The sequence below is a fragment of the Castor canadensis genome, chromosome 10 (assembly GCF_047511655.1).
Source record: "Castor canadensis chromosome 10, mCasCan1.hap1v2, whole genome shotgun sequence".
In the NCBI taxonomy this organism is placed as follows: domain Eukaryota; kingdom Metazoa; phylum Chordata; class Mammalia; order Rodentia; family Castoridae; genus Castor; species Castor canadensis.
This window is the reverse complement of record NC_133395.1, coordinates 100,986,415-101,001,519: the sequence shown is the minus strand read 5'-3', so window position 1 is coordinate 101,001,519 and position 15,105 is coordinate 100,986,415. Positions and strand designations below refer to the sequence as shown.

The 15,105-nt window shown below is 36.0% G+C and overlaps 1 protein-coding gene across 2 annotated transcripts in view; it reads right to left on the bottom strand.

Moving 5' to 3' along the window:
- Window positions 1-15,105, bottom strand: part of Ngly1 (N-glycanase 1) — a 48,248-nt gene that overhangs the window by 18,776 nt on the left and 14,367 nt on the right. For both annotated transcript variants that reach the window (XM_020180150.2, XM_020180149.2), the window contains exon 4: window positions 7,333-7,498. In XM_020180150.2, coding sequence (XP_020035739.1) covers window positions 7,333-7,498 — 166 coding nt within the window. The remainder of the gene's footprint in view (window positions 1-7,332; window positions 7,499-15,105) is intronic.

Sequence of the window (15,105 nt, the reverse complement as noted above, 5' to 3'; positions counted from 1 at the left end):
TATAAAATTTGTAGTTTATTTTTCTATATTAGTCAGTTTCAGTTGAGAACGCCCTCCTCATTTCCGTAAGTCTAATTCTATTATTTTCTAAAATGGACCATTAATTGTCCATCTCATAAAGAATATTTAAATTGTGAAATATTTCCACGAAAATAGATGCTAAATGGTAATGAAAGAAATCTTAAACTTTTGTTCCTTTAAACACTTTTTAAACAGGTGTTTAAAAATACATGATAATAAATGAAAATTTAAAGCACATTTTCTTATACAGCTATACTTATATCGTCATCTTAAGAGGATACTTACATAGAAGTTTTTAAAATTTGGAAGTCTAATGGCCTTTGTAATTTTATGTGACCAATATTCAAGTATTTTTTAAAGAATTAGTTGCATAAAATGTTTTTCAATAAATATCTCCTTTGATCCTGTTGAGTAAATGTTACACAATATTCCTGATTGTTAAAATGTAATTAAATTATATATAATTAAGTCATACAGGCACTAATAGATTTCAATATCCACCCAGAAATACTTTTTATACTTCTCAAATTTAAATTCTCCACTTTTGTGTATTTTTATGGAAGTATGATAAAAAATACTCATATATAATTATTTCATGCATTCATGACACTTTTCTTAATTTTTTCCCTATTTCTGCAAGTTTTGTTTTTGAACTGCTATAAACCACCAAAAAATATTCTGTAAGTGGACTTGTATAGTTCAAACTTTGGTACTGCTAAAAAACAAAACAAACTGTAAGTTACCTACAGAATTCATATGGAGGAGAAAATGCACAAAACAGCCAACACAACTTTAAATAAGAACCATGAAGAACTTAAGTGCTTGCTTTTGGCTCACTGACTAGATAATTAGAACTATCTGCAATATCTATACCTGCTAGGGTTTTTATTTTATCAAAAGGTTGATCTTTTTGGTAATCACATGTATATTTTTCTTTTTAAGTTTACTTTTTCTCAATATGCATTTATGTTTTTTGGGGAGAGGGTGGTGCTTGGGCAGTATTGGGGTTTGAACTCCAGGCCTCGGGCTCGCCAGGCAAGCATTCTATTACCACTTCAGCCACTCCACCAGTCCTCTTTAAATGTTTTTAAAAGTAAATCTGCTTACTGAATATCAAAATGCATTATGAAGAGCTAATAATTAAAATATGATGGTTTTGTTAAAAGAATGCTCGGATAGATCAATTAAACAACAAAAGAAGGCAGCCCTGAAAGAAAGATTTTTAAATGAACATACAGTTTTTAATGAAGTGAGCACCAGGTATGGTGGGATACCTCTGCAATTACCAGCACTTGGGAGACTGAGGGAAGAAGATTATGAGTTTGAGATTAGCTTGGGCTATGTAGTGAGACCCTATCTCAAACACAAAAACAAACAAAAAACAAAGTTAGCATTTCAAAGCAGTTCTAAGATGATGAACTGCTAATAAGCTGGGACAATTAGCTGTCTAGGTATCAAATATCTACTGCATACTTCATTCTGTCTTTAAACTATAGAAGTTAGACGTGAAAGGAGAAAAAGTAAGGTGCAAACTATAAAACTTTTGAAGATACACTAAATGAGTTAAGGACGAACCCTCGGAGGAAAAAACTGTTAATAAGTCTAACAAAGGAAAGACATCATTAAACGATTTATTTTTATAGATAACGTGTAAATATACAGAGAAAAGACATGAAAAGGAATGCATCATAAAAATAAGAGCCACTACCATATGAAACAGGAAGAGGGCTAATTGGCAGTTTAGCTTTTCCTATGTAATAGCAAAGATTTCCACCAAGAAGACATTCATGCCTTGTTAAACTAAAAACAAACTTTCAGAAACAGAATGCTGCCATCCTCTTCCTCAGTCTAGTCTGTAACAGCCAGAGCCACGTAATCTTATTAAAAATGCAAGCCAGGGTGGGATATGGTTCAGTGACAGAGTGCTTGCCTAGCATGTTTAAGGCCCTGTGCCCCATCCCCAGCACTGGAAAAAAAGAAGGCAGATCATGTCACTAAAAAATCTTCAATGGTAGCATGTGTAAGGTTTTGAGTTCAAGCCCTAGTACTAAAAAAAAAACCCAACAAATGTGTTTTCATATCACTCAGAATATAATTCAAATGCTCTACTCTTGTTTTTCCAGTTGGCCCCAGCAGAAGACTGACCACGCAAGATTTCCACATCTTAATCCCTGGAACCTATCAATATAGTTACTTGACCTGGCCACACCAAAAAACAAAAACAAAAATAAATGTGATGAAGTTATGGATCTGCACCTGGAGAGATTATCGAGGAACATATGAAAGGCCCTGATGCAATCACATATACCCTTACACACAAGGGAAACAGGACATTTAGCAGACAGATGAGAAGGCCACATGAAGACAGGGTCTTGAGGACTGGAGTGATGCACCCCCAAACGAAGGACTGCCAGCAGCTACCCAAAAGTCAGGAGATGCAAAGAACAGATTCCACTTTCCAGAGAGGGTATGTTTGCTGACACCTTGATTTTGCCCTGTGATATTGATGTTAAGTTTCTGATTTCCAGAATTATGGCAGAATAAATGTTTTAAGTCAAAAATTGTGTGTTAATTTGCTATCATAGTCATGAGAAACTTGTATACCTCCTTACTTCTCTTTCATTCTACTACAACCATAGTGCCCCCCAATCCCTTAAACTTGCCAAGCTCACTCCTACCTCAGGGACCCTTTACTGTTACTAGTGCCCTCACCTGAAAGGGAAATCACTTCTTTTCCGAAGAAACCCTCTTTGACAGGCCCTAAATCCTGATGCTCTATCTTTAAAATCATTCAACAATATTTGATGCATTTGAGTATTTTGCTGTGTTTTTTTCCTGGCTGGCTCATAACAGGTACTTTGTTTTTCTCATTGCTATGTATCACCAACAGAGGTATACTTGCGACACAAAAGATGCTCAATATTCACATCAACAATGGAGGAACTGAACAGACAAGTCTCAAAGTATGATTTAGAATTAATATTGTTCACCAAATTGTCATTATCAAGTCAGGAAAGAAAGGAAGATATTATATTTGTACTTCTGTGTGTTACGTACTCCAGGCAGAGATCAGCAGGTTTCCAGCTAGAAGTATGACAGCCAAACAGGCGCACTTCAGAATCAATGTTCTTGTTAAGCAATATCCTCAATAATGGCTCTGAGAAATGAAGGTGGATTCCTGTCTAAGATAGGAACTCAGAAATCTCAGAGATGATGTGTGCTAAAGGTAGGTCTTGCTTAAATGATAAATCCTGTGAAGATACTACCTAGATGATGGAGTTTATTTTTAAAATATAATTAAGACATCAAATTGGTAAATTTAATATGTAAATAGAAATTAATTTCTTTCCTTTTTTTGTGGTACTTGGGTTTGAACTTGGGCCTACACCTCAAGCCACTCCACAAACCCTTCTTGTTGACTTGTGATGGGTTTTTTCAAGATAGGGTCTCATGAACTGTTTGCCCACGGCTGGCTTTGAACAGGGATCCTCCTGAACTTTGCCTCCTGAGTAGCTAGGATTAAGGTGTGAGCCACTGGCGCCTGGCAGAAATGGATTTCTAGTAGCTCTTCAGTGACAAAATAAAATTAGCAAGTATAGGCCCTGACTCCACTCTTTGAAAACCACTGTTATCAATATACACAAGAGGGAGAGAAGAAAACAGGTAAGGCTACCAGCAGAACAGCCTCATCCTTAGACATACCTTAGGACTCAATATTCCCACCTTATGTCTTCATAGTCAACTCAGTAGGCTAACGTATTATTTTCCAAAATGACAAGCTTCTTTCTCCTGCAAAAAGGAATTCTGCCTGCACCTGGAAACTTTAACCATGAGAAACAATAATAAAAAGCTGAAACAAATTTTTTTCTCAGACCCATCAGAGAATTGAGGTCACAGAGCAAACTGACACCTGAAATCCTGACAGAGAGAGGCAAATATAGAGAATCACAGCCAAGATATACTACATGGAACAGAAGCCACTGAAGCCATAAATTGGTGACAGTACACTTAAATAGCAATTTTGGCAAAGTGCTGGAGACTGAATATAATAGATAGGCATGGGAGTGGGGAAGGCAGTAATGAGAGATGTCCCCATACTTTCCTGCATTTTGCTTACAGAAACACTATAGCAACAATTCTCATGATGAACCACCAAAAAAAGAGCCCTTGTGGCTCTATGAAAAGAGGGGAAGAATAAGTATTGTGAATGACACCCTTCTATACAGTTATGTCCTACTCTCAAGGAGAAGGTGCTAACAGGGGCTTATCTGAACTGAGGGAAGAGCATTTCCCCGACTCTACCTCCTTTTGGCCTTCTTGTTTTACTGATGATGGTGTGGGGGAAGCTAAGACATTTGTGAAAGTCATAAATCAGGGATATAAGCCCAATAAACAATGACCCTGAATCAAAAAACTACAGAAGTTTGTTCTTCCTCATACCTTCCCATTACACCAACAGGACTTCCTTCAGTTTAAAAGACACTGAATTACAACTAAGACAGATAAAGGATGCAGATTCCCATCTAAAGGATAAGAACATCAAATAACAAGAACACCAGAGAAATCCAATGTCTTTGATTCCTACAGCTGTAAGTAACAATAAATGTGGTCTAACTTTCAGCTTGATTAACATAAAACCTTCCACAAAAGGCCTATTGCTGGTATGGGGGCACACACCAATAATTCTAGCACTAGAGAGGCTGGGGCAGGAAGACTGAGTTCCAGGCCAGCCTGGGCTACATAGTGAGACCCTGTCTCAAAAAGGCAAAAATAACACCAGTTTACCTTTATTGTTCCTGTTACCCAATATTCTATGTTGATCTTTTAACAAAAAATTACAATGCATGCTAAAAGGCAATAAAAAGTATGAAGAGACAAAACAAGCATCAGTGTCATTCAGATGTAGCACCAATTTTGGAACTAACGGAATTAAAAATAACTATGACTAATATGTTATGAGCACTAATGGAAAAGCTAGAAAATATGTAAGAACAGATGAGTAATGTGACCAGAGAGACAGAAACTAACAACAACAACAACAACAAAAATCTAAAAGACATGCTAGAAATCAAAAACCTGTAACAGAAATGACGAATACCTTTGATGGGCACTTCAGTACAATGGACACACCAAAAGAATCAGTTAGCTTGAAGGGAGATTAACAGAAACTTCCCAAACTGAATGCAAAGAGAAAAGGAAAGACAAAAGGAACAGAGCATTCTAGAATTGTGGGCGAACTTAATAATGGAACAGAACATCTATGAACTGCAGCAAACTGAAGCACATATAAATGAATGTAAAATAAAATCAGTATTAGAATATCAGAAGAAAAAGAGAGAAGGAAGAAGAATGTCTAGAATTCTCAAAGGTTACAGAGATACCAAACTACAGCTCCAGATGCTCAGAAAAAAACCCAAAAAATTTGCACCTAGGAGAATTTCATTCAAACTGCAGGAAGCCAAAGACAAAGCAAAGATATTGAATGAGAAATAAAGAAAGAAAATATAGAAAACTTCTCAGCAGAAATAACGCAAGAAGAGAATAGAGTGAAATGTTCAAAATGTTGAAAGAAAAAAACCCAACAACCTAGAATTCTATATCTTGGTGCTATTATTGTCTCAGACAAAGAAAAACTGAAGGACTTCATCTCCAGCAAACCTGCCCTGAAAGGAGTTCTTTAGGGAAAAGGAAAATGACACGGGTCAGAAATCTGCAACTACAGAAAGAAATAAAGAACATCAGAGAAAGAATAAACTCTGGTAAAATGGTATCTTTTACTTTCTTTATTCTTACTTGATCAAAAGAATTAACAGCTGCAATATGTTGGATAATCAAGCTATATGGCTGTGTGACATGGATATTGAATGACAATCATGTCATAGGGATAGGAAAGAAAAACTGGAGATAACTTTAAAAGATTTCTGCACTCTATCTTAAGCAGTACAGTGTTTTTGAAAGTAGACTATGAGTAGTTAAAAATGTTTATTGTAAATCATGGCAATAACTCCTTCCACAGCATTTCCACAATGCTGTGGGAAATGCATTAGGCAATTAGGGATAAAACCCAATTACATTAAAAACTCAAAGTAAAAATAATTACAGTTGGAAAAAAATTAACTAAAATCCTAACACCATTAATGATAACAACAGCAAATGATTATGAATATGGCAGGTGTTTTACTGGGCTGATTAAAAGTACTATCTCATTTACTTTTTAAAAATCATACTTCCTATTTTCAAATGAAGAAATTAAGGCCCAGACATTAAATTGCTTGCTGAGTGAAGCCAAAGTAAGCAAGCAGCAGCACTGAATTTATATTAAGACAACTGTCTTCAAAATCTACTCAATCAATAAATGTCTCTACTAGCAAAAGTGAACTAATGGTCTAATCGTATGGATTATTTCCTAATAGTTTCTGCTATTCACATTAAAACTCAGTAATTAAAATTCACTAATAATGTTACATTGTCCATGAGCTAAGGGTCTACTTTAAATATCCACATACCAATGATTAAACTGGAAAAATGTTCAGACTAAAAAAACCTTTTAAATAATTATTAGGGAAAGGAAAATCAAAACAACACCTCACCCCTTTTAAAATGGCTACTATGAAAAAAAAATAGTAAGGTGAGGATGCAAACAAACTGAAACAAACTTCGGTGCACTGCTGACTGGGATGTAAAAGGGTACAGGTACCATGGAAAAACAGTATGACAGTTCCTCAAAATTTAAAAATACAATTAGCATATGATCCAACAATTCCAATTCTGGGTATAAATCCCAAATAGTTAAAACCAGAGTCTCAAAATTTTGTCAGTATAATACAATATGAATGAATTTTGAGGGAATTCCTCTAAAAGTAGGATTCTACTTACAGTAGAAACAATGGTGATTGCCATAGGCTGGGGGAGGGCAAAATAAGAGAGATTGCTTACTGGGTATAGAGTTTCAGTTTTGTAAGACAAAAAAAGAAGAGTTATGGAGCTGGATGGAGGCAAGGGTTATATAACATTATAAATACATTTAATAGCATTTAACTATACACTTAAAATGGTTCAGATGGTTTATTTTCTATTATGTATATTTTATCACAATATAATTCTTTAAAAAGCTAGATATATAATATATATAATTATTATACATAATAATTATATTGAACATACAATATATGTCCAATATATTATTATTCTTAAAAACAGACATACACAGGGATTAGCTATTTACAATGTACACTGCAAAACGCAGTATTTCAGCATGTTTATTTAGCAATGATGTCTCTTTAGTAATAAGTCATTATGGAAAGCCACTACCTTTATCTAGTTTTCTGGCTCTGGATAACTTTTCTTGCGATTTTCTTTTTAGTTCTTTGACGGGAATACAAGTTAATGCTTTCTCCTGAAGAACAGGATTCTCATACAGCAGCACATGCTGAATGTTGGACTGAAGAACTTTTAGAATGGTGGACTCAGCAGTAACCTAATAGAAAAAATACTGAAATTAGCTTTTTACTACAGGCCACAAAAATAACATTAAAAAAACAAAAACAAACCCTGTGGTTCTGTGACTTCATAAAGGGGAACATATGGATTCAATGAAATATAATTATGCCCCAAACCATTGTAGTATTAATATTAGTATTAGGAGGTGGCCACATCAGTGCTAAAGATATACTTATTTTTTCCTCTGTCTATACTATTGAGGACATGTTTAAACAGGAAGATGCTGAATTCTTGACCATAATCTTTGACCAAGACAGTGGTCTGAACAATGCATCTGACAGCCTTTTCTACCTCAAATCCTTCTATGATTTTAAGGGATCAGGAATTTTGACAAACTTCTTTTTTTCTCATGGTGATACTGGGGTTTGAACTCATGGCTTCGGGCTTGCTAGGCAGGAATTCTAGCACTTGAGCCACTAAGCCAGCTGACAAACTCTTAACAGAAGAAAAGCAGATATGAATTTATGAGGGGAGAAAAAACAAGGGAATATGCCGGTCACATCACTTTTCATGATGACGAAAAGTTAAGTTTCTAAAACCATCCTGAGGGCAGAGGAGCCACAAGATTCCCACAGCAGAAAGGGACTTTGGAATAAATATATGGGGTCTTGGAAATAAAATTTTAACACTCAAATAAAACAGCAAGCCTATAATCCTAGCTACTCAGGAGGCAGCAATCAGGAGGATCTTGGTTCAAAGCTAGCCCTAGGCCAATAGTTCGAGAGACTCTATCTTGAAAATTTATCACAAAAAAAGGAGAATGGTTGAGGGGGTGAATAAGTATAATATATTTAATACATTGTATGAACCTTTGTAAATGCTACAATGTACCACCCAGCACACTAATAAAGGAAAAAAAAAGGCTGATGGAGAGGTTCAAGGTATAGGCACTTGAGCCATGTATGTGTGTGTAATACATAAAGTCTAAAATAAACAAACCCAGAAGTAGGATTGGAATTAAAAAAACAAAAACAGAAAATATGAGTAAATACAAGTTTTTCTTTTTCTGTTTTCTGGGTTTTTTTGAAGGAGGCTGCCCTAGAACTTGCAATCCTCCTGCCTCAACTTCCTAAGTGCTGGGATTAAGGCATGAGCCACCAGGACCTGACCAAAACTTAAGTTTTCATTAGTATAAATAATTACAACTGGAAAGCAAAATCTCATTTTATTTTCCTAAGTAATGTGGCAATGAAAGAAGAGAGGTTCCTGTTCTATAAGATGTTAGATAAATAAAAAAATTTTAAGTCAATAATTAGAAAACCTGAAGGATGATAGTTAACTTTCTAATTCTTACAAGGGCAATAATGGAAGAAAACTTAATTGATTAAAATAAAAACAAGGAAGGAAATCAGCAATACCAAATAAGGTTCAGAAACAAATTCAAATGTATTAGCAATTACAGCAAATGTGAATGAGTTCTGTATGCATATTAAAAGGTAGAGATAACTTGATTTAAAAAATTAAAAAAAGAAAAGGGAAAAAGCAAATCACTGGGCAATAGTGGCTTACACTTGTAATCCTAGCAGTTGGGAGGCAGAGATTCAAGAATAGTGGTTTGAGGCCAGTCTGGGCAAACAGTTTGCAAGACCCCAACTGCAAAATAACCAGAGTAAAATGGGTGGAGGTGTGGCTCAAGTGGTAGAGCACCTGATTTGCCAGCATGGAGCCCTGAGTTCAAACCCCAGGGTCACCAAAAAACAAAAACAAAAAACCACAAATAAACACACGAAAAACACAAATCATTACTAAATACAGTATATGAGACCCTGGATTAATCACTGGGACAGGTGTGCTCTAAAGAAATGATGGCTCTATAGTCTAAAGAGAAAAGACATTAAATGACAGAGCCACCATGGAGATTTATCAAATACTTGACTATATGAATGTGCTAAAATACTGGAAAAATAACAAAGAACAAAACAGACAAGGACATCGCCCTCACAGAGCAAGTAGTCCATGGATATGTTACTGGTAACACTAAAAGGTTCATTTGCTCAAATATTTATTGATCCTTTGTTTTTTAGGTGCTGGGATGTAATGCTAAGTTAAGCAATTTATTAATAGGTATGATAAGAGTTATAAAGCAAGTATAAAAGATAAAATGAGACTTTACAACTAGGGTTCTAAACCAAGACTTCTCTGAAGAAATGACATCTGTGGTAAAATGTGAAGGAAAAGAAGCTAGCAAAGAGGAAAGGCGAAGCCTCCTCCCGCAATGGCATGAAGATAGCTGCAGTGTGTAGAGGGATGTGCTTAGTCTGTTCTGAAGGATCAGAGAAATCAGGGTGCTCAGTACGCACAGAACTAGGGGAAAACGGCAGAAAGGTAAAAGCTGAAGATGAAGTTGGGTTGATAAGCAATTACATCTTTCTGGTCTTGCTCCACTCTACAGAACATGAAAAGACTCAAGCAAGGGAATAAGATGATCAAATTTGTTCTCACACCGTTAACCATTCTGTGGAGAAAGGAGGCATCGAGGATCTGAAAAGGGACTACTGCAGAACTCAAGAGAGCTGATGGCTTTCTTTTGGATGGTTCTAGTACTGATAGAAAAAAAAGTGAATGGACCTGAAAAGATCTTAGGAAGTAAAATCTACAAGTCTTGGTGAGTGACTGGGCTGAGGAGTCAGGAGCAATTAGAAAATGGGAAAAATACATCGGAACACAGGTTTTTGACATGAGCAACTGAGTCACTAGTTGAACCACTATAGGAAATGACTCAGAAAATGATCAAATGAACTAAATACCAGTGAATGATAAAGTCAAAAGAAGCTGAAAATGGTCCATGACATTTAGCAACACAGAGGCTGTTGATCTTAGTAAGAACAGCCACGTAATAATGTTGCAAGAGCATGAACTGTACAAGTTGTGTTCCAAACAAGGCTTGGTGCACCAAGGGAGCTGAACAAAATGGTCCACCGAGAGGGGGAAAAGCTGTTACGACTTCTATTTATTTTTTTTTCCAAAAAGCAAAGCAATAACATTATAATAATAGTTAATATTCACACAAAGACTCCTTCACAGTTGGAGAAACTGTCCTGAGAAGAGAGAAAATGCCACAAAGTAGGGGAGTTAACAAGTGGCATGCTCACTCCTGCATTGACAGTGGTTATGTTACAACATTGAGCAGTGCAAATGTGCCTGGTTAAGTGAGTTTACAGATTATTACATAGTTTAAACCCTCAACCCTGGCTTAAAAAGATTACAAAGAACTATGGGCATTGAAACTAATATACAGTAATGTAAGCACATGTGAACAAGGAGAAAATGGCAGGACTAGCACACTTTTTTCACATGAACACTTTTTTTTTAGTATAAATCCTTTATTTTAGCATGAACAGCTACATTTTAATGCAAAACAAAACCAAAAAACAAAACAAAAAAACCCCTGAGATCTGACAAAATTAGTCCCCAAATTCAGAATTACCAAGAGTATTTAGAATATGGGTTTATGTCTATAGTATAACAGTATATAGTTAATAAATTTTCTAGAATAAACATATTATTTACTCTTGGGTTCCTCTTTACATTGTTTTCTAATGTATATAGCATACTGCCACAATTGTACATGATTAATTTATAAACAAAAATACGTTCAGAGTATACGTTCAAAAATATTTTATTGATAGGGCATATGAAGTACGGAGACTCATCAGACAAGTATATGAGAAACAAAGATACAATGACGAATATGGAGAAGAGGCAGTAAGAAAAAGACATGCAGGATCCAGAGATATTTGTATGTTGTTTTAGAATAGGAGATTAGGTTCCTATACTAATCTGTTGGTTAAACATGGAGATTATCCAGCACACTCCTCTTCCATTCTGCTTCAGGCAGTCTGGGATCATGTTCAGCTGTCTGTGTGCAATACCAGTGTAACATCTATAAATGAAATTGGCCTAAGGTATAAACGCCAATGAGAAGATTGTGAAAAAGAGAAGGTGGGAGACTGGGCATTGTGCAGTGGTATTTGCAGTACAGAAAAGAGAAGGCACCTAGGGCAGAGGAGGACTGACTTTTATTAAAGAGCAGACACACTTTCTCAGTTAACAGAAGCGATGAATTCAACAGATGAAATGTGATGTGGATCTGGTGATATGAAATCCAGGGAATTCACAATGGAGAATTATATGCTTCTTTAGCATTTATATAATTCTTCTTTAGAACTAATATAAAAACAGGAAAAAAGTCTATGTTTCTATTTGAAAGAATTCTTATAAAAATGAGGCACTTAAACTGGTATCTTATTCTTAAATGAAGATTTTCATTTATTGAAAGGGTAAGAACTCATCCAGAGTACTTATATTTTCAATTTAATCCTTTTCAATCTGGAAATGACCTCATTCATTATAATTTTAATGGCATTCAAACAATAAAGTTTATTTTCTTGCTTGTTTCTTCACATATTCATTGGCACAACTGAAAAAAAAAACTAAGTCATAAAAATAGAAGACTGCTGATTGCATGGCGATGACAGCAGCTGGGTAACCATGTACTAATGCTACATAAGGCAAGAGTTAATTGCCTGACAGAGGAAAAGTTATTTAAAGTACAAATGGAAGTTTAAAATGTGAAATCTGTTTTAGATCAAAAGAGTGTTTTTTTTCTCTAATCATGCATCCAATTATTTTGGTTTCTGGCATGTGATATATTTAAGACTACGAGAAAAAAAAATACAAAGTGTGCAAATCTGTCAAATCAGTGGAACTGGATTAGCAAATTAACTTCTTTGGCAAAGAATCAGGGCTCCCCAAGCCCATTAGCCCTCTATCTACCCCATGCAACCTTTACTTTTAGAGCCTGTTATTAAACATCAGGGTTCTGTTTAATAATAAGTTTTAAATGACACTTTTAATTAACTTGGAATTCAATGAACTTACTTCTTGCCAAAAACCCCCTTCTTTTCTATTTCTAAAAGTAATATATGTTGTTGCCAAAAAATTCATGAAAAACTGAATATTATAAGTAATATGAAATCACCCATAATTTCACCACTCAGAGGAAATCATGATTAGCATGTCAGTGTATGGCTTTCCAGACCTTTTTAAAATTTTTATAATGTACGTATTTTATCAGTACTGAGGTTAACTCTGAGCCTTGCAGCACCTGCTAGACAGGCACTCTACTACTTGAGTCAGGTGCCCAGCCCTGTTTTGCTTTATATTTTTTTCAGTTAGGGTCAAATGATTTTGCCCAGGCCTGGCCTCCAAGAGCAATCCTCCTACCTATACCTCTGGAATAGCTGAGATTACAAGGAGATCACCACGCCCAATTTATGTGTTGAGATGGGATCTCAGTAACCTTCTGTCTGGGCTAGCCTCAAACTGCAATACTCGTGACTTCTGCCTCCTGAGTAGCTGGGCTTACAAGCGTGCATCACCATACCCAGCAACACATGTGTGTTTTAATAACAAAAATCGAGATAGTGAAACGTCTCTCTCATATGGACACACGTACAATTTATGGCATTTGAGTTTGCAATTCTCATTTTACCTTTTTATCTAGATAATAATGTTCTTCAAGTCAAAATAGGCCACATTTTTTTTTTTTTAAATGCAGGATCTCATTGCTTAGCCCAGGCTGATCTAGAGCTCCCTATACAGCTCAGGCCAGCCTCGAGCTCTCGATCCTCCTGCCTCAGTTCCCCTTCTGGGATAACAGGTGCACACCATGACTTTTAACAGATGCTAAGTATGTCAACATAAAGAACACACTGTAAATTAAGTAGTCTCCTACTGAAGGGCACATCAGGTATTACTTGGCCTTTAAGAGTGGTAGATTTGCAAACAAGTAGTTCAATACTTACGCTTTATGACCAAGCAGATTTTTTGTGTTATAAAGATTCTCATAGTTACAGACCAAAAAGCTGTCTTACTGTTGACTTATAAGACAAAGTTAACTTAAAGTTAACTAGCACATGAGTTATTGGCCAGTAGTAAGGGCGCTTGCCTAGCATGTGTGAGGCCCCGGGTTCAACCCCCAGCATCTCAAAAACGAAAGCAAGAACAAAAAAAAAAAAAACCACTTGGTTCAGGAAGGAGATAGTTTGTAAGATAAAATATATTCAAGTTTTTCTGTAAGACTGATTAGCATTATTCACTTTAAACTGTAATAGTGTGATTAAAAAGATAGAGAATCTTGAATAGTCTAACACTATAATTAGAAACCCTTAAGAAAAGGAGTTAGAATCTAAGAAAGATGCTAAGTGTGCTTTGATATCCGTACTAATGTTAGCTGTTAAAGTGATGCATCCTGAGGGATTGCAGGATGGAATGTTCATGCTTGGGGAATGGGTGTAAGATTCCATATCCACAGGGAAGCTCTTTGGATTTACTTCTACTTTGCTCCTTAATTTTTTACATGGTTGTTGTAAAAGGTATGTAACATGTTAGAATAGAAGTTTGGCATTCACAAATAAACAGACAGTAGGTTATGCAGTAAACATTCTGTTATGGGTGAGATGCACAATCAAAAAAAAATAGAGAGGCAAGGTGTGGTGGGTGGCACACACCTGTAATCCCAGTACTGGGGAGGCTCAAACAGGAAGATCATGAGTTTGCCAGTCTGGACTACATAGAGACCCTGCCTCAAAAAAAAAAAAAAAAAAAAAAAAGAGGAAAAGAAATGGAATAGCTAGAGTTACTATTCTGTTGGTTATGTCATTCTACTTTTCTGTGACTATGACAACTTTGTACTGAAGCAGCAGATGTGAAACTTTACAGAAAGAATTACTAAGAGCAAACCTTTAAAGCTCTTTAGTTTATGGAGCGTGCACATATTCTATCTTCTCTGACACCCACAGCCTCAGTACCGTTACTTGAGCTAGTTTATAAGCACTAGCTGTGTTTACTATTATCATAAATAAATAATAACTGAACTAATGACAAGAGAAAATATTTTAAAGACTTAAAGGTTAATTTACATCACAGGAGGGGCTGGTGGAGTGGCTAAAGTGGTAAAGCCCCTGCCTAGCAAATATGAAGCCCCAAGTTCAAACCCCAGTTCCATCAAAACAATAACAACAAAGAACAATTAAGTCAAAGGGGGCACAAAGCACAGGAGGCACAGTGATTCACACCTGTAATCCCAGCTACGTGGGAAGGAGAGTCCAGAGGATCATTATTCCAGCCCAGCTAGGGCAAGGTTCCATCTCAACAGACAAGCTAGGTGTGATGATGGCACATGCATGTGATTCCAAGTAGGTGGGAACCTACTCTGGAGGGAGGCTGCAGGTTAGAGGACAGAGGTCTAAAGTCAGCCCTAGGCAAAAAATCTAAGACCCTAACTGAAAAATAACTAAAGCAAGAGCAAAAAAAGGCAGGGGTGTGGCTCAAGCCATAAAGCACCTGTCTAGTGAGTGCAAAGCCCTGAGTTCAAACTCCAGTATCTCTAAAAAATAAATAAAAACAAAGGAGGCACAAAAAATGTGGCAGAGGAGCTAATCTTTCACACAAAAAAGTTACAAACCACTCAAGGAGAATTACATAAAAAGAGGTACACTACATATGATGACAGTATAGTGAAACCAAACACTGAAAAAGAGGGCGGCCAAGGGAGGGAGTGACTGGAAATATAATGGAGGG